This window comes from Schistocerca cancellata, chromosome 2, assembly GCF_023864275.1.
Source record: "Schistocerca cancellata isolate TAMUIC-IGC-003103 chromosome 2, iqSchCanc2.1, whole genome shotgun sequence".
NCBI lineage: Eukaryota > Metazoa > Arthropoda > Insecta > Orthoptera > Acrididae > Schistocerca > Schistocerca cancellata.
In genome coordinates this window covers 902,378,074-902,399,160 of record NC_064627.1, presented here as the reverse complement: position 1 = coordinate 902,399,160, position 21,087 = coordinate 902,378,074, and the positions used below count along the sequence as shown (strand labels likewise).

The 21,087-nt window shown below is 45.1% G+C and overlaps 1 protein-coding gene across 1 annotated transcript in view; it reads left to right on the top strand.

Annotated features, from left to right (window-relative positions):
- LOC126159673 (monocarboxylate transporter 12-like) overlaps positions 1 to 21,087 on the top strand; it is a gene marked incomplete at its 5' end in the record, with an annotated part of 113,343 nt that overhangs the window by 79,287 nt on the left and 12,969 nt on the right. The window contains one exon of the mRNA XM_049916567.1: positions 19,317 to 19,491. Coding sequence (XP_049772524.1) covers positions 19,317 to 19,491 — 175 coding nt within the window. The remainder of the gene's footprint in view (positions 1 to 19,316; positions 19,492 to 21,087) is intronic.

The window sequence follows — 21,087 nt, the reverse complement described above, 5'->3', positions numbered from 1 at the left end:
TGCTATTCAATCTGTATATTGAGCAAGCAGTAAAGGAAACAAAAGAAGAATTCGGAGTAGGCATTAAAATCCATAGAGAAGAAATAACAACTTTGAGGTTCACTGATGACATTGTAATTCTGTCAGAGACAGCAAAGGACTTGCAAGAGCAGTTGAACGGAATGGACAGTGTCTTGAAAGGAGGGTATCAGATGAACATCAACAAAAGCAAAACGAGGATAATGGAATGCAGTCGAATTAAGTCGGGTGATGCTGAGGGAAATGGATTAGGAAATGAGACACTTAAAGTAGTAACTGAGTTTGGCTAATTTGGGAGCAAAATAACTCATGATGGTCGAAATAGAGAGGATATAAAATGTAGACTGGCAATGGCAAGGAAAGCATTTCTGAAGAAGAGAAATTTGTTAACAGCGAGTATTGATTTAAGTGTCAGGAAGTCGTTTCTGAAAGTATTTGTATGAAGTGTAGCCATGTATGGAAGTGAAACATGGACGATAAATATTTTGGTCAAGAAGAGAATAGAAGCTTTCGAAATTTGGTGCTACAGAAGAATGCTGAAGATTAGATGGATGGATCACATAACCAATGAGGAGGTATTGAATAGAATTGGGGAGAAGAGTAGTTTGTGGCACAACTTGACTATAAGAAGGGGTCGGTTGGTAGGACATGTTCCGAGGCATCAAGGGATCACCAATTTAGTACTGGAGGGCAGTGTGGAGGGTAAAAATCATAGGGGAGACCAAGAGATGAATCTACTAAGCAGATTCAGAAGGATGTAGGCTGCAGTAGGTACTGGGAGATGAAGAAGCTTGCACAGGATAGAGTAGCATGGAGAGCTGCATCAAACCAGTCTCAGAACTGAAGACAACAACAACAACAGACGCTGAGTAGCTCATCTGCAGAAACCAGCATGGTTTCAGGAAACAGCGGTCATGCGAAACACAACTGGCCCTCTTTGTGCGTGATATTCAACAGGTTCTAGATACCGGCTGCCAGGGTGATGCCATTTTTCTCGACTTTCGAAAGGCGTTCGACTCAGTTCCGCACTGTCGCTTGCTACAAAAAGTGCGCCCTTACGGTATATCCAATGACATATGCGGTTGGATAGAAATTTTTCTAACAGACAGGGAGAAGTATGTCGTCCTGAACGGGGTAACTTCAACAGAAACAAGAATAACTTCAGGTGTGCCCAAGGGTAGCGTAATGGGTCCTCTCCTTTTTACGATTTACATATACGATCTCCTCCCCCCATGAACCATGGACCTTGCCGTTGGTGGGGAGGCTTGCGTGCCTCAACTATACAGATAGCCGTACCGTAGGTGCAACCACAACGGAGGGGTATCTGTTGAGAGGCCAGACAAACATGTGGTTCCTGAAGAGGGGCAGCAGCCTTTTCAGTAGTTGCAGGGGCAACAGTCTGGATGATTGACTGATCTGGCCTTGTAACACTAACCAAAATGGCCTTGCTGCTCTGTTACTGCGAACGTCTGAAAGCAAGGGGAAACTACAGCCGTAATTTTTCCCGAGGGCATGCAGCTTTACTGTATGATTTAATGATGATGGCGTCCTCTTGGGTAAAATATTCCGGAGGTAAAACAGTCCCCCATTCGGATCTCCGGGCGGGGACTACTCAGGAGGACATCGTTATCAGGAGAAAGAAAACTGGCATTGTACGGATCGGAGCCTGGAATGTCAGATCCCTTAATCGGGCAGGTAGGTTAGAAAATTTGAAAGGGAAATGGATAGGTTCAAGTTAGATATAGTGGGAATTAGTGACGTTCGGTGGCAGGAGGAAGAAGACTTTTGGTCAGGTGAATAGAGGGTTATAAATACAAAAGCAAATAGGGGTAATGCAGGTTTAGGTTTAATAATGAATAAAATAATAGGAGTACGGGTAAGCTACTACAAACAGCATAGTGGACGCATTATTGTGGCCAAGATAGACACAAAGTCGACGCCTGCTACAGTAGTACAAGTTTATTTGCCAACTAGCTCTGCAGATGACGAAGAAATTGATGAAATGTGTGATGAGATAAAAGAAATTATTCAGGTAGTGAAGGGAGACGAAAATGTAATAGTCATGGGTGATTGGAATTCGACAGTAGGAAAAGGGAGAGAAGGAAACATAGTGGGTGAATATAGATTGGGGCTAAGAAATGAAAGAGGAAGCCGTCTGGTAGAATTTTGCGCAGAGCATAACTTAATCATAGCTAACACTTGGTTCAAGAATCATGGAAGAAGGTTTTATACATGAAAGAACCCTGGAGATACTAAAAGGTATCAGATAGATTATATAATCGTAAGAAAGAGATTTTGGAACCAGGTTTTAAATTGTAAGACATTTCCAGGGCAGATGTAGACTCTGACCGCAATCTATTGGTTATGAACTGTAGATTAAAACTGAAGAAACTGCAAAAAGGTGGGAATTTAAGGAGATGGGACCTGGATAAACTGAGAGGACAAGAGGATTTAGAGAGTTTCTGGGAGAGCATTAGGGAACCATTGACAAGAATGGGGGAAAGAAATACAATACAAGAAGAATGGGTAGCTTTGAGACATGAAATACTGAAGGCAACAGAGGATCAAGTAGATAAAAAGACGTGTGCTAATAGAAATCCTTGGGTAACAGAAGAGATATTGAATTTAACTGATGAAAGGAGAAAAAAATGCAGTAAATGAAGCAGGCGAAAAGGAATACAAACGTCTCAAAAATGAGATAGACAGGAAGTGCAAAATGGCTAAGCAGAGATGCCTAGAGGAGGATGTAAGGATGTAGAGGCTTATCCCAATCCCACTAGGGGTAAAATAGATACTGCTTACAGGAAAATTAAAGAGACCTTTGGAGAAAGGAGAACCACTTGCATGAATATCAAGAGCTCAGATGCAAACCCAGTTCTAAGCAAAGAAGGGAAAGCAGAAAGGTGGAAGGAGTATATAGAGGGTCTATACAAGGGCGACGTACCTGAGGACAATATTATGGAAATGGAAGAGGATGTAGATGAAGATGTAATGGGAGATATGATACTGCGTGAAGAGTTTGACAGAGCACTGAAAGACCTGAGTCGAAACAAGGCCCCGGGAGTAGACAACATTCCATTAGAACTACTGACATCCTTGGGAGAGCCAGCCATGACAAAACTCTACCATCTGGTGAGCAAGATGTATGACACAGGCGAAATACCGTCAGACTTCAAGAAGAATATAATAATTCCAATCCCAAAGAAAGCAGGTGTTGACAGATGTGAAAATTACCGAACTATCAGTTTAATAAGTCACAGCTGCAAAATACTAACGCGAATTCTGTACAGACGAATGGAAAAACTGATAGAAGCCGACCTCGGGGAAGATCAGTTTGGATTCCGTAGAAATGTTGGAACACGTGAGGCAATACTGACCCTACGACTTATCTTAGAAGAAAGATTAAGGAAAGGCAAACCTATGTTTCTAGCATTTGTAGACTTAGAGAAAGCTTTCGACGATGTTGATTGGAATAGTCTCTTTCAAATTCTGTAGGTGGCAGGGGTAAAATACAGGGAGCCAAATGCTATTTACAGTTTGTACAGAAACCAGATGGCAGTTATAAGAGTCGAGGGACAGGAAAGGGAAGCAGTCGTTGGGAAGGGAGTGAGACAGGGTTGTAGCCTATCCCCAGTGTTGTTCAATCTGTATATTGAGCAAGCAATAAAGGAAACAAAAGAAAAGTTCGTAGTAGGTATTAAAATCCATGGAGAAAAAATACAAACTTTAAGGTTCGCCGATGACATTGTAATTCTGTCAGAGACAGCAAAGGACTTGGAAGAGCAGTTGAACGGAATGGACAGTGTCTTGAAAGGAGGATATAAGATGAACATCAACAAAAGAAAAACGAGGATAATGGAACGTAGTTGAATTAAGACGGGTCATGCTGAGGAAATGAGACTAGGAAATGAGACACTTAAAGTAGTAAAGGAGTTTTGCTATTTGGGGAGCAAAATAACTGACGATGGTCGAAGTAGAGAGGATATAAAATGTAGAGTGGCAATGACAAGGAAAGCGTTTCTGAAGAAGAAAAATTTGTTAACATCGAGTATAGATTTAAATGTCAGGAATTCGTTTCTGAAAGTATTTGTATGGAGTGTAGCCATGTATGGAATGAAACACATATGCAGATTGAATAACATCGGGGAGAGGCTACAACCCTGTCTCACTCCCTTCCCAACCACTGCTTCCCTTTCATATCCCTCGACTCTTATAACTGCCATCTGGTTTCTGTACAAATTGTAAATAGTCTTTCGCTCCCCAAAGATAAGGGAAAAATAGAGCTCGTACTGAGGCGTTCAGACAGTCGTTTTACCCTCGCGCGATCCGTGAGTGGAACAGAGGGGGCAAAATATGACTGGTGAGAATTATGCCCTCTGCCACACACCTCTTGGTGGCTAGTGGAGTATATATGTAGATGCAGATGTAGATGTATGTCTACGGCGAACGTCTTCAGCGTACACTAGGCTGTCTCCGTGCGTGTGCCCGCCCGCTGGCCGGCGGACGGGTGCCCACGGGATATGATGGGCGGTGTGGCCAAACAGCTATGTGGACAGGCCTGCAGCTCGGCCGTAACCCACCGATTGTACTAAACTGACCGAGCGACCGACCGCGGGCAGGCTCACAGATGTCTTGTAATAGCACCTTATGGTCGATATAATCTGTGCCTGGCCGCAGGCGAGCTCTCGGGCACCCGTAAGCGCCCGTGCGTTGTGGGGCGGATTTGGAACAGCCTGGTTACTCGGTGTTTTTCTTCATTACATATAAATTGAAGTTGGTGGAGGCAGGTTCTTTAATCACCGAGCCGTCCGAGACCCAGTGATATCGTAACTGCACGGACAATCTCGGCACGCCTCACCGCCGACCCACACTCCCGCAGAGCGGCACCTATCCACAGTTCCTGTCCATTTCCTCCATGTTCGCTACTTTGAGATTCCCGCAGGAGGTCGGACGTGCTTGTGTCCGTAACAGACACCACGCATAAATATAATTTACCTGCCTTACCAAATTCAAAGTTTCAGTCAGAGGAAACAGCAGTCGTTTGCAGGGAGTAATTTTCCAAATAAGTCACCCAAGTATGTCTTTCACACAAACTCAAAGTGTCAGCCAACAATTTTGCAAGATTTTTGGAATGTGTGTTCCTATAGGACAACTATCCAAGGATTTCCACCCAACAATATCCAAACAGCAGACTCTGTACACAATTTATAAATTGCCAACACTAAACTCTTTTAAGTAACAACAAATTCATCTAACTCAAAGAACTTAACAAATTGTTAAAAGAATGAGCTTTAAAAACAATAACTGCGGCTTGCCACCATAAAATCAAAGAGCCTTTTACAATCGTGCTTTTAGAGTTTACCCAAGAGACAAAAACCAATAACAACTTGGCAATACAACTTAAGATCATTTACAAAAACCGTTAAGAATGATAATGACACTTGGCATCATAAAATCGGAAAACATTAAGTGTAATTAACTTAAAAAAATAACAATAATGGCAAGCTGGCACCATGAAATAAAAGAAATTTCTTCTGCAAGAACAAATTACAAAGCTTTTACTCCACAGACCAAGATCCAATACTAAGTTAACTTGGCATTAAAATTTTAAAATCATTTATATAAAAAATTTTTGAGAAAGATAATGGCACTTGGCTTCATAATATCAAAGAAGCGCCACACACAACCAATAAATATAATAACAAAATAATAATTTGATACAACCAAAGGGCAAGGGCAGCTCCCAACGCAATCACAGACGAGCGAGCTCTCAACACTTCTTCCCACCAAAAACGGTCCCCGAAATAAACCGCTGAGAGCTCCCCGACATGCCTCCCACAACTGCCCATCACTTACGCATCTTGGTTGTTCTGTAATACACGACAGATAATATCAACATACGCACCTTGTTTGTTCTGTAATACACAACAGATAATATCAACACAAGATAAAATTCAAAAATCAAATAACAATATAACCTACCGACAGCACATGATAACCACGGCGCCGGTAACTCGGGCGCTCTTAACAAGTGCCGGAGGCCAACACACATAAATCTTAATGAACAATTCTCGCTTCTTAAAACAAAACAATAAAAGCCAAGCGCACATTATTAGTCAAACCACAGTCTTAGGAGTGCCTTAACGACACCAAACGCGACTATTCCACCAAGTTACTAATAATAGAGTAAGATAAAAATATACAAAATACCAGTAAATGCTGTTATACAAACCAAACTGACGATATCGTGTTGTTCAAGTCCCATAAGACCACAATTACCAAGCAGCAGTAATTCACTATGCATATACTGTCCAAAACCGCCTTTCTTCGCAGACTTTACCTAACACATAAAAATCCAAATATACCAGACATGAATGCAACTCCGGGCAGGTAACAGGAATCATCTACGTGAATTCCTTGAACAAACAGGCGCCATCAAAGGTAACGCTGAGCAGACCAGGTGGGCAACGACCCACTCAGTGGGATGACCAAAAGACACTCCAGTTGAGCAAATAAATTAGTACCAACAAATATCGTAACGTGCCACACACACACACACACAGCAAAAACTTCCAACAACGCCGTCCCACATCAGAATGAAGTTCAGAAACCGCTGCTGGTGCTTCCAGCGGAAAATCTGACGAGCCAACCGAGTCCACACCCTAACCTGGCAGACGACTCCAAAATTCAGCAACTAGTTGGCTCTGGACCAGAGTATCACAGGATCCCACCGGACCTCCATATCAGACAGGCAGGCAGAACAAGTACGCCGACTCCAATTTATCACCACCGCATGGCCAGCACAGCGGCGATTCGCCTCCGCCCCAGACCACTCTGCTCATATTGCGAAGCACAACACCCTTAGCGCTAGTCACCAGCAGGTCAGGCAGAGCGAACTTCACGTTCCGTGTGAAACGTCCCCTTTGAAAAATTGTACACGACTGTGCTTAAACTGACACACAATATTTTTAGCGCAACGCAATCTGACTTTCAAAAATCCCTGCAAAAGAATGGCCCTGACTGACATTAATCTATACCTTTCACAAATCACTTAGCTCACCAAAAATCTCCGTCACTCGAACTACTGCAATACAGCGAGCGCCACTACTGCCAGCTAAATAAAAGATTCAAACTACGGAAGGCACTAACTACTGATAGGCATAGTTAGCAAATGAAAGATTTTAATAGAGAACAAACAATGTATTTACCTTAATAGTGTTGAAAAAGCATAATATACATAGCAGTTCATAATATCCATTCTGTACTCAAAAATCCGCCACCTCATTCCCAACATCCACCACTGCTGGCGGCTCACCTCCAACTGCGCAACGCTATGTGCTGTTCACATCCAGCTGCCGCTGCCCAACACTACAATGGCAGACAACAATGCAAACTAGCCACAGACTGCACACATCACAGCCAGTGATTTTCATACAGAGAGCGCTACCTGGCGGCGGCGTTACCAATAAAAGAACCTAAACAGCCTACTTACACGTGCAATACCCGGAAACCGACTACCCTCTCGCTTTCCGCCGGCTACCGCAAACACACGCCAGCGACGTAATAGCAAATCACCACCGGAGCGCCACCCGCACCAGAACAGCGAACTATAATCGATTATAACGCGCGCTCTAAACAAGATCACAGGATAGCGGCGCGCGCCATATCAATTTTGATTAAATTCGACACTGAAACTTCCTGGTACATTAAAACTGTGTGCCGGCTCGAGACTCGAACTCGGGACCTTTGTCTTTCGCGGTCAGTGGCTCTGCCGACTTTTTTTTCTTTTTGTATTTTTGTTCTTTATTGTTCATTGTATTTGGTCGTAGCGGACGTCACATGACACCCATTGAAGTTCGTTGTTGATCCTTTGTTTCACTCAGTTTTTTAATTCAGAGGCCAGCCAGCTCTCTGACCGAACTTGCTGAGCTACCGTGTAGGCAGCCGACTGAGCTACCCAAGCACGACTCACGACTCTTCCTCACAGCTTCATTTCTACCAGTACCTCGTCTCCTCCTTTCGAAACTTCACAGAAGCTCTCCAGGCAGGCGGTTTTATATCAGTGCACACTCAGCTGCAGTGTGAAAATCTCATTCTGGAAACATTCGACACTGTTAAACTGGAGCACTCCATCTACAGGGTGAACCTTAGTGAAACCGACAAGCTGCAGGAACGGATTCTTGACTAGAAATTGCAAAAAGAAAATGTCGTATTACCATGTATCCGGAAATGGGCGGTGTGCGTGTAACGACAACAAGTCATTCGGGAACGCAGTACAGACCTGCATCGCATCAGCGTCGCAAAAGATGTTCAATGTGGTATCCAGGGGATGTGGTGCACGCGTACACTCGTCGCATTATGGGATGCCGTATTATTTCGTACGTAAAAGTGCAAAAATCCTCGACAAAATGCTTTTCGTAGAGGGAAACCCGTTGCTGATAGTCTTTGAGCTCGTTGCAGTTGGATAGTAGCGGTTGTCGTGCAGGATACACATAATCGTACTTTGGCCTACAGCATGTTGGCTGGTCACTTTACCTTGTACTAGGGTTCGTCACAATATCCTGTAGAACCCGTTCCCCCAGCTCTTATGTTCGTAGAGTCATGCGCATTCGTCTGTCTGGTTCAAATGGTTCTAAGCACTATGGGACTTAACATCTGAGGTCATCAGTCCCCTAGAACGTAGAACTACTTAAACCTAACTAACCTAAGGACATCACACACGTCAATGCCCTAGACATTATTCGAACCTGCGACCCTAGCACTCGCGCGGTTCCGGTCTGAAGCGCCTAGAACCGCTCTGCCACCGCGGCCGGCATTCGTCTGTCTGAAAGGAACCATGATCACACACAAAAAGGACATGAAATGTTGGATGATGTTGTCAGTGTCTATGGTTCAAATGGCTCTGAGCACTATGGGACTCAACTGCTGAGGTCATTAGTCCCCTAGAACTTAGAACTAGTTAAACCTAACTAACCTAAGTACATCACAAACATCCATGCCTGACGCAGGATTCGAACCTGCGACCGTAGCGGCCTTGCGGTTCCAGACTGCAGCGCCTTTAACCGCACGGCCACTTAGGCCGGCTTGTCAGTGTCTGTGAGGGTATTTGTTTTAGTATAGCTGTGCTGCATCTCGGCAATTTCCGTCTGCTTGGTCGCACATATAAACACCATCTCGGTTTGTTCCCGACATGATTACCGGACCATTCTGCTGCCTGCAGTACGTTGTTTCGATCACACAGCCTCCAGCACACAAAGAACACACGGCATGTGGTCAGAGGACTTTTATTCTTCAGCGCTATGTACTGTTATATTCACATCTGACTGCATTCCAAGGACTTCACTTTTGACAGCTTACTACTTTCAGTGCTTCCATCTTTATAACCAGTGTCTTTTACAAACGTAATGCATCGAATGTTCATCTTGGGCCACTTGAAATCAACCCATCTTGTACAGGGTCTCGCAAAAGACCTCGCATATTTGGAGATGCCGTTGAGTGGGCTGTGGTGCGGATACTGACGTCGAGGGAGTCTCAGTCGGTAGCGGTATACCTGCGATTTTCGATACATGCAGTACCCAGACCAGTTGAGCATCGTGCTTCTTTTGAGAACGAACATAGTCTTCGTAATGGTGGTTCTGTGATTACTAGTCAGCTAACATATCACATTCGGTTCGGACTTGATTCTGTTCCTGACGAAAAATCCATTCCATATGGGGTATCAGATTTTAGAGCATCAGGTTCAGCACAGAAAAGAAAATCTACTTGCCCATTTCAGACAGTAACAACGCCGGAAAATGTGGCACGTGTGAGAGCGTCCGTTCAGCAATCATCAAAGCTTCAGCACTTAGGGATGCATCTGCCTTGGGACTGTCTGATAGGAGTGTAAAAAGAATCCCGCCCAGATATATTCACATGCACCACTAGAAATTTTGAGAGAGATGTTTCGTAGCCGTCTCTTCGTGAGGATACATCACCTTGCCACGAGAGTCATCCGATTTATCCCCTTGTTTGTCTTTGAGGACACTGTAAGGCTCAAATGTACAACCATCAATGGAAAACGTCCGGGAAAGGCTTCGTCAATGTGTCGACGACTGAAAATATAAATTTAAAACCCAGCTAGTGTTGTTGACAATTAAATTAATTTTCTCTGTATGTTTGTTTGTATGCTATTACTTTTTGAAAAAGGAAGATATTATTGACGGACCCTGTTCTCATACTGTATTTTGCTGGGTTAACGTGTGTGATCCTTAGCTTTACAGGAATAGTCATTGAGATTGTAGTACTAGACGTATTGTATTGTATGGAACTGGGGGCCTATGAATGACGGAGAGGCTTTGTCCCCGCCGTAGCCCTCAGTGGTTCACAACCCCACAACAGACTACAGTAGTCCACTCACCCCACCACCGCGCCACACCGAATCCAGGGTTATTATGCAGTTCGGCCCACAGTGCCCCCGCCCCCACCCCCACCCCCCTCAGACGAGTGCAAACCCTGTGTTTGCGTGGTAGAATAATTATGGTGTACGCGTACGTGGAGAAAGTGTTTGCACAGCAATCGCCGACATAGTGTAACTCAGGCGGAATAAGGGGAACCAGCTCGCATTCGCCGTGGCAGATGGAAAACCGCCTTAAAAACCATCCACAGACTGGCTGGCACACCGGAGCTCGACACTAATCCGCCGGGCGGATTCGTGCCGGGGACCGGCACACCTTCCCGCCCGGAAAACATTGCTTTAGATCGAACGGCTAACGAGGCGGCCTAGGATTAGACCAAAGACACACTTATTCCTCTTTTCATTAGAAGATGCATGTACCTGGAAAATCTTCATGAGATGTACTCTAAAAGCAATATCATAAGACTTGTAAGCACAGGCAACACAGTACAAATACTTTGAATGTAATTTATTCATTAATTATACATAATTACAAGCAAATGAAAGTCCACCAGTAATAGTTTGTACAGACTGTATAATTTTACGATAGCACAAACTGGTTCTAAAATAACTAATTAGCCTTGATTTCGTAAAACTCTATTATTTACTGACCAGAACTTATTATATAGCATTATGCGAAACAAAAGTATAGTTCGTCTTTACTGGCTGCTAATGTGACTAATTCCAAATCACCGGTTGAGAAAACAAAACCCCCACACGGTATGAGAGAGTACAACGAATAGAAATCACGCGCGATGCCTTAAATACGACACACACGAAAGTTTCGAAGAGCAGTACGCAACGATCCGCTCGAAAACATAGTTCTAAGGCCTGTGAGACATTGAGACTTTTCCAGGTCCCCATCTGAATTGATGTCAAGTGACTAGGTTGGACGTTAGATGACTCTTCGGCATGTTGCTGTTGTAACAAGACACAGGTTCTGATGATGACTCATAGGAGTCGAATCCGATAAACCGTTGCTATCGGATTCCTCCCAATGCGATCAACAGAACTGCGACTAAAGTGTAAGATCAGGGCTTAATCTCCTCTCGACGACGAAGTCAGAGGTGGAGCACAAGCTCGGATTGAGGAAGAACTTCGACTGTGTCCTTTCAAGGAAATCATCACGGCATTCGCCTAAAGCGACTAACAGAAATTATTGAAACGCAAAATCTGGTTAGCCGAACTTCAACTTCAGTTGGTCATACCAATGGAGGTGTACTGAAGTGAATCTCTGTCATGCATTCCATCTTTCGCAAATATAAGACCCGCACCATTGAAGTCGACCCTCAGTGAAGATTGGAAGGAACGTAACTGAACCATTTGGAATTTGAAGCATTTCAGTTGTTGCCACGATAGCAGAGTTGAAACACTAGTGCGCACTATAGGCTGGTGTATGGTTTCGGGTACCTGCACACACCACACAGCAACAACAACAGCTAGTTACTACTCTGATTGTATATATATTATCAGTAAGAATCACTGAAGATTAAATAAAGGAAATTCACTTCTCTTTATACACAAGATTTATTTCGCGTTACCATCACTGCCTTTCCGTTAATTCATTCACATTCAATTTATTTTGTAGTCGCCAAACTCAACCATCAGGTTCTGTAGCAGATGACATAAAAATCACTGATGAGCCAGGTGTTGGACAAGTAGCAAATACGAATGCAGCAGATGGAAAAGTAGTCACCCCATAGAGACGTCATATTAACATCGAGTAAGACAGTATATATCCCTGGAAATTGCCTCTACTTGACGAATTGAAAATTATTCAGGTGTGGCACACCAAGTGAAGCCTCACACTGAGGATTAAATCCTGTATAACGGCCAAATTGCGGAGATGTGGGTTGTTACGTTTCATCCTCTGATTCAAATAACCGCAGACAGTCTCCACAGGATCGTGTGCTGTAGTGGGGCTTTCGAGGTGTGACAGGTTGCGTGAGTGGTCGTCGAACCAGGATCGTATACTTACATGGCTATGAAGACGGCTGTTATGCTCTTGGAAGACGGTAGAGTCCACAACATACTCATCATGAAGACGTATGGGAAAGGGTAACTCTTGTATGAATGCAGTGTCTCGCGGCGATAACACTGAATAAAATGTTCTCGGGTTTCCAACCGCGTCAATTGCTTAAAACTACACGAGCTTTCGGCCAAGCACTCCATGGCCATTGGCAAGTGGTATGACTGCCAGTGGGCTGTTGGTGCGCCCTTATATACGCTAGCTGCCGGCTGTGACGTCACTGGTGCCCATGACATTGCCATATATGAGCATGTTTTGAGTCGGCGTTCGATGTGCCCTTTTCAACCGCGCGATCGCTGGATCCCACGCAACGCTGAGCTGCAAGCCACCATCTACACTCCTGGAAATAGAAATAAGAACACCGTGAACTCATTGTCCCAGGAAGGGGAAACTTTATTGACACATTCCTGGGGTCAGATACATCACATGATCACACTGACAGAACCACAGGCACATAGACACAGGCAACAGAGCATGCACAACGTCGGCACTAGTACAGTGTATATCCACCTTTCGCAGCAATGCAGGCTGCTATTCTCCCATGGAGACGATCGTGGAGATGCTGGATGTAGTCCTGTGGAACGGCTTGCCATGCCATTTCCACCTGGCGCCTCAGTTGGACCAGCGTTCGTGCTGGACGTGCAGACCGCGTGAGACGACGCTTCATCCAGTCCCAAACATGCTCAATGGGGGACACATCCGGAGATCTTGCTGGCCAGGGTAGTTGACTTACACCTTCTAGAGCACGTTGGGTGGCACGGGATACATGCGGACGTGCATTGTCCTGTTGGAACAGCAAGTTCCCTTGCCGGTCTAGGAATGGTAGAACGATGGGTTCGATGACGGTTTGGATGTACCGTGCACTATTCAGTGTCCCCTCGACGATCACCAGTGGTGTACGGCCAGTGTAGGAGATCGCTCCCCACACCACGATGCCGGGTGTTGGCCCTGTGTGCCTCGGTCGTATGCAGTCCTGATTGTGGCGCTCACCTGCACGGCGCCAAACACGCATACGACCATCATTGGCACCAAGGCAGAAGCGACTCTCATCGCTGAAGACGACACGTCTCCATTCGTCCCTCCATTCACGCCTGTCGCGACACCACTGGAGGCGGGCTGCACGATGTTGGGGCGTGAGCGGAAGACGGCCTAACGGTGTGCGGGACCGTAGCCCAGCTTCATGGAGACGGTTGCGAATGGTCCTCGCCGATACCCCAGGAGCAACAGTGTCCCTAATTTGCTGGGAAGTGGCGGTGCGGTCCCCTACGGCACTGCGTAGGATCCTACGGTCTTGGCGTGCATCCGTGCGTCGCTGCGGTCCGGTCCCAGGTCGACGGGCACGTGCACCTTCCGCCGACCACTGGCGACAACATCGATGTACTGTGGAGACCTCACGCCCCACGTGTTGAGCAATTCGGCGGTATGTCCACCCGGCCTCCCGCATGCCCACTATACGCCCTCGCTCAAAGTCCGTCAACTGCACATACGGTTCACGTTCACGCTGTCGCGGCATGCTACCAGTGTTAAAGACTGCGATGGAGCTCCGTATGCCACGGCAAACTGGCTGACACTGACGGCGGCGGTGCACAAATGCTGCGCAGCTAGCGCCATTCGACGGCCAACACCGCGGTTCCTGGTGTGTCCGCTGTGCCGTGCGTGTGATCATTGCTTGTACAGCCCTCTCGCAGTGTCCGGAGCAAGTATGGTGGGTCTGACACACCGGTGTCAATGTGTTCTTTTTTCCATTTCCAGTAGTGTATATTCAGGGTGTTTGCGGTAATTTTTATTTCAATAGCTTCCTTTATTATTTTTTGAGGATATTGCCATAGATACTGCGCCATTGAAGCCGAAATACTTCCTTCGGTACGTTGACGACACGTTCGTCATTTGGCCATACGGACACAATATACTAGACGAGTTTTTGGAACACCTCAATGGCATCAACAGTAATATCCAGTTCACCACGGAGCTGGAAAAAGATAATGCATTGAACTTCCTCGACGTCTTTGTCCACCGTAAACGAAATGTGTGCCTTGGCCACAGGGCCTACAGAAAACCCACCCACACAAACCCATACTACACGCCACCAGCCATCATCATCCAGCACAGAAGCGTACAGTATTACAAACATTGGTGCATCGTGCAAGAGTAATATCAGACGACGATAACCTGCCCCATGAACTGAGCCACCTACACAAGGTTTTCAGGAATAACGGTTACAGCGCCCATCAAGTGAAAGAAGTGATTTCTGGGAGATATCAGAATAAGACCACCGACGAAAAGGAGGAAATGAAACTTGCTTTGCTGCCCTTCTGTGACTCTGTGTCGGGCAAGATAAGCCGCCTGTTGAAAAGACACATGATCAAATCAATCTTCAGGCCTCCAACGAAAATCCGTCAATTACTGAGACCAGTTAAAGACGCAGTATGTCTCAGAACACCTGGAGTCTACGAAATACCTTGCGAGTGTTGCCAGAAGTACATCGGACAAACAGTGCGCACTGTGGAACAACGCAGGAAAGAACATGAGAGGTATTATCGCCTACGCTACCCAGAGAAATCTGTATTAGCTGAGCATGCGTTAGAAAACGGTCACCACATAAAATTTGACGATACCTCTGTCGTTGCTCGCACTAACGGCTTCTGGGACAGTTTAATAAACGAAGCTATTGAAATAAAAATCACCGCAAACATCCTGAATAGAGACGCTGGCTTGCAGCTCAGCGTTGCGTGAGATCCAGCGATCGCGCAGTTGTAGAGGACACATCGAACGCCGACTCAAAACATAGCCATGTATGGCAATTTCACGGGCACCAGTGACGTCACAGCCGGCAGCTAGCGAATATAAGGGCGCACCAACAGCCCACTGGCAGTCATAACACTTGACAATGGCCAAGGAGTGCTTCGCCGAAAGCTAGTGTAGTTTTAAGCAATTTACGCGGTTGGAAACCGGAGAACATTTTATTCAGGGTAACTCTTAGTCACCGAGAATGCTGAAACTAACATTCCGGTGCATGTTCACAGTAACCTGCAATGTACACCGCCCACACTCGGTACACTGCCTCCAGTTGTTTTCCAACAACATATACCTGAGACCTCCGCAAAGAATGAGGAGGATAACAGTTTCTTGTGAACCAGGAAATATATAAAAACCGGACTCCAATCATCTGTGGATGCAAATGTGATGTTTAACAGTTGTAATGCTTAACATCACTTCTTTAAGTAAGTAATGCTCACACGATCTGATATGATGCTCCGTCCAGCTGCACAGCCATAGGCTCACTTATTTGCCATACTCGCCTATAAGGCTCGAAAGTGAGTAAACAGAACTATACAACCACATACAAAGACGCAGTTCCGTTTGTTACGGTAGTTCTGTATAATACAAATAACTTAGTTGATCAGGGCGGATCACTAACTCTCATCTTCAGAAATATTAAATGCTTAAATCACCATCCATTCCGGACCTATGTTTATTTGCCATATATACGTACAACCGGAGGAGGAGGAGATTGGTGTTTAACGTCCCGTCGACAACGAGGTCATTAGAGACGGAGCACAAGCTCCGATTAGGGGAGGACTGAGAAGGAAAGCGGCCGTGCCGTTGGAAATCGCGGGAAACCTAAACCAGGTTGGCTGGACGCGGGTTTGAACAGTCGTCCTCCTGAATGCGAGTCCAGTGTGCTAACCATTGCGCCGGTACGCTCTGTCGGGAACAACCACTGCTCGCCTCCTGCTCTGTTTTGCTAGTTACAAGCATCATGACGATAACGCCTTAATATTTAGGCTTTGCAGCCAGTGAACCGCATGAGCAAAATGCAGGCACGTTTATTGGCGATTTTCTGTGTGATGGCACAATCTCCACTAATGGCACACTATTATCGCCATATCATAATGCGGTTAATTAGAAATTACAAGCCATTCAGGCTATCAGTGATAGTCCTTTATGAAATAATTAATTTTGACTTTAATTTGGTTATTGATTTTGTATGTGCCGCGAACACGTACGAGATGCCAAATAGACAGTAATGATGCTCCGGTGCCCAAAATTGCAATCAGTTCAGAAAGTACTCATTTTCACTAATATGGAATTTACCGTTGTAGAGAAACTGTTTGTGCTAGGTCTGAATGACCCTTTGCGTATGAATACACCTGAGAAATTCTGGAAAAGTGGTTCTGGCTGTTAGAAGAAGTGAGTTTCTTGCAACCAAACTAAGCAGCGTGCCCAATGCTATCTACATACGCACTTTTTAGTTGGCTATGAAAATTCTCCATTCTCTGGTTTAGATGTGGAAAATGAATAAGCAGAATTGTACAACCAAATATGGGAATGAGTTATCGTTTGCTCTCGGTTGCCCTCTGCGCTACCTGTCGTTATATGAGCTTTTAAACAGTCGCCACAGCAAGAGCTCTGCCTCACTGGTTCTTCTCTTGAAGTCAAGATGTGGTTTCGGTGGCTGGTATAGTAAGTGCCCAAACAAATGGTCCTACCATTTTGATACCATGTTGGTACCGTTTAACTAAGCGCTAATGCACCAAATGGTCGATAATAGAGAGCCGTTTCTCGGAGAAGCAATCACCGGTCTTATTGGTGGCTAGCTGCGAAAAATCAATTCATCCGCAATGATGATGACAAATCGTAATTACGATCGCCTTCAGACCGCTGACGCCTACATGCGCTCCACCCCCTCCCCTCCCCGCACTAAGATAATTAAGATAATCTGCAATCTGTAATTTTATGCGGCCACATCCCTTCAGTGGACAGTATCTCTCGCTCACCCTCAGTTGCAATTTTTATTTCATAAATTTGTTTGTCTCCTCCGATTATTTATGTTGTTTTAATTGATTGACCGAACGTAGTCTCCCTGGCAAGTAATATCCGAGAATTTTTGTCACCAATTTCCGTGCCTATTTAAGACGTTCAAGCATTTGAGTTTCATTATTAATGTATTTTCGTTGATTCATCAGACTAAACCTACTGAACTGAGTCTGTAGTCGACTCTTATTCAAGTATATTCTCTTATCCTGCCCCATCCTTAATCTGTCATCGCCCCTAGTGTACTGCAGTCAAGGTCGAATCAAGACTGCAGTAGAAGATGAATTCGATGCGTTAGGCGCGGTCAGGGCAGGGACTGGGATAGTGGGCGGTCGTTTCGAGGCCACGCAGCTGGGAATGCAGACTCACCTCTTTATATCTTCTTTCGCCAATAGCACTCCTCTGTCATATGTTGCTCCCTGCCACAGCTTTCAGAAGTTTATTTCCAACAGGTACTAGAAAATATGTCCCTTGATGGGAAACTTATTAGTTCTTGTGCCCTGATGGGGAACTCACTAGTACTTAAGGTATCATCCTAGCCCTAGATAACACTTAGACTGACAAGTCCATCTTCTGTAGGCTAGATAAGGCCTCTTGTCATCAGTTCTGGTGTCCACAGTAATGAAGAAGATGCGCCTACGGGCGTGGCCAGGAGTACCATGTTAGGTTTTCACACAGTCTGCGACACCAGAATTATCGTCTGCTATGAATTTTATCCATAGTGGATGCTGTTGAACTCCGTGATTGTTCCTTTCCAGGGCGTAGAGAAATTTCCGCCACCAGTCACAATAAAAGGTTATTTATTTGTCAAACGACCGGTTTCGGGCTTGCGCCCATTCTCAGGTGTTATACATTCATGTACATGTTTATATTGCTGGAGATCACTGTATAAATAAAAAAAATATTAGCTTCTGACTAAACAGGTGCAAGTGGGACATCGCCCCTTGTATCTCTTTAGTCACCAGCAAATAATTTTTTTTTGTATTTATATAGTGATCTCCAGCGATATAAACATGTACGTGAATGTATAAACACCTGAGGATGGGCGCAAGCCCGAAACCAGCCGTGTGACAAATAGATAACCTGTTATTGTGACTGGTAGCGGAAATTTTTCTACATCCTGTCGTCTACTAACTGTATCGCCAAACTATACACAAATGTATGTACAATTTCGCTTCCATGGCTGTGTGGATTCTCTTACAGTCAAGTGTCGATCTAATTGCTCTAGAATGGATAAAACGATTCACTCGTGAATCTTCCCTATTTTTCTCAAGCATTCACTTAAATGTTTGCAATGTTGTTTTGACACGTGTTTTTGTGCTCTTCAGTCCGATGATCTGTCTGATGCTATACTGTGCCAATCTCTACATCACCCTGTAACTAGTGCAACTTACCCCCACTGGAACTTCCTTTCTATACTCAGATCTTGTCTCCTACAGTATTTACCCCATACTTACTTCCATTACTAACTTAAGATTTCCTGACGTCACGTGCTCCTTTCTTTTAGTAAAGTTGTATTACAAATGTTTATCTCCCCTGCTCCCTTAAGTCTGTTTTCATTAGTTATTCGCTCCACTCATCTATCATCAGTAATCTTTTATAAACCCCAATTCAAAAGATCTCAACTTTTTATCACCCAAGCTTCACTCACATACAACGGTACACTTCATACAAATACCTTCACAAAGATGTCCTAACACTTTAATTTGTATTCAGTATTAACTTATTTCTCATTCTTGAGAACGCTTTTCTTGTTATTTTCAGTCTACATTTTATATCCTCTGCACCGCACGCGTTGTCAATTACTTTACTGTCTAATATCAAAACTAATTTTTTACTTTCAGTTGCCTCAATTCATAATCTAATTCCCTTAGCATCACCTGATTCAATTCGACAATATCCTATTACCCGTTTTTTTTTTACATTTGTCGATGGTCATCTTACATCGTTTTCTCAAGACATTACGCACTTGGCTCAACTGCTCTTCCAAGTTTCACTTTCAATGGATGTGTATGTTTTCAGGCACTACAAGGGTACCAAGAAGGCCTCGACGACAGCGCACTGGTGCTTCTGCAGACGTTCCTGGGCTTCGCCACGGCTCTGGGCTGCGTGGGCTTCGGCCTGATGGTGGTGCGCGCCAGCGACCAGTGCCTCGTCTCCAGGCAGTACCTCTGCCAGGCCGCCATGGCGGGCATCGGTAAGCCAACATCAGTACTACTTCAGGTAACACTTCTATGGGTTAGACATACGTTAAAAGGGTAAAAGATTGACAGGCATGTGCCACTTTCTTTTTCAGTCGTAAGTCTTCTCACTGGGATGAAGCGGTCCACCACGAATTCCTCTCCTGTGCCTAAAGCTTCGTCTCACAGTAGCACATGCGGTATTTGTTGGATATTTTCCTATCTCTGTCTTTTAAAGGGTAACTCTGATGGGACAATCTACACAACTGGCCATTAAAATTGCTACACCAATAAGAAAAGCAGATGATAAACGGGTATTCATTGGACAAATATATAATAGTAGAACTGACATGTAATTACATTTTCACTCAATTTGGGGTACATAGATCCTGAGAAATCAGTACCCAGAATAACCACCTCTGGCCTTAATAATAGCCTTGATAAGCCTGGGCATTACGTCAAACAGCGCTTGGATGGCGTGTACAGGTACAGCTGCCCATGCAGCTTCAACACGATACCAAAGTTCATCAAGAGTAGTGACTGGTGTATTGTGACGAGCCAGTTGCTCGGCCACCATTGACCAGACGTTTCCAATTGGTGAGAGATCTGGAGAATGTGCTGGCCAGGGCAGTATTCGAACATTTTCTGTATCCAGAAAGGCCCGTACAGGACCTGCAACATGCGGTCGTGCATTATCCTGCTGAAATGTAGGGTTTCGAATGGATCGAATGAAGGGTAGCACCACGGGTCGTAACACATCTAAAATGTAACGTCCACTGTTCAAAGTGCCGTCAATGCGAACCAGAGGTGACCGAGACGTGTAACCAATGGCACCCCATACCACTACGCTGGGTGATACGCCAGTATGGCGATAACGAATACACGCTTCCAATGTGCGCTCACCATGATGTCGCCAAACATGGATGCGACCATCATGATGCTGTAAACAGAACCTGGATTCATCCGAAAAAAATGACGTTTTGCCATTCGTGCACCCAGGTTCGTCGTTGAGTACACCATCGTAGGCGCTCCTGTCTGTGATGCAGCGTCAGGGGTAACCGCAGCCATTGTCTCTGAGCTGACAGTCCGTGCTGCTGCAAACGTCGTCGAACTGTTCGTGCAGATGGTTGTTGTCTTGCAAACATCCCCATCTGTTGACTCAGGGATCGAGACGTGGCTGCACGATCCATTACAGCCATGCGGATAAGATGCCTGTCATCTCCACTGCTAGTGACACGAGGCCATTGGGATCCAGCAAGGCGTTCCGTGTTACCTTCCTGAACCCACCGATTCCATATCCTGCTAACTGTCATTGTATCTCGACCAACGCGAGCAGCAATGTGGCGATACGATGAACCTCAATCGCGATAGGCTACAATCCGACCTTCATCAATGTTGGAAACATGATGGTACGCATTTCTCCTCCTTACACGAGACATCACAACAACGGTTAACTAGGCAACGCCAGTCAACTGCTGTTTGTGTATAAGAAATCGCTTGGAAACTTTCCTCATGTCAGCACGTTGTAGGTGTCTCCAACGGCGCCAACCTTGTGTGAATGCTCTGAAAAGCTAATCATTTGGATATCACAGCATCTTCTTCCTGTCGATTAA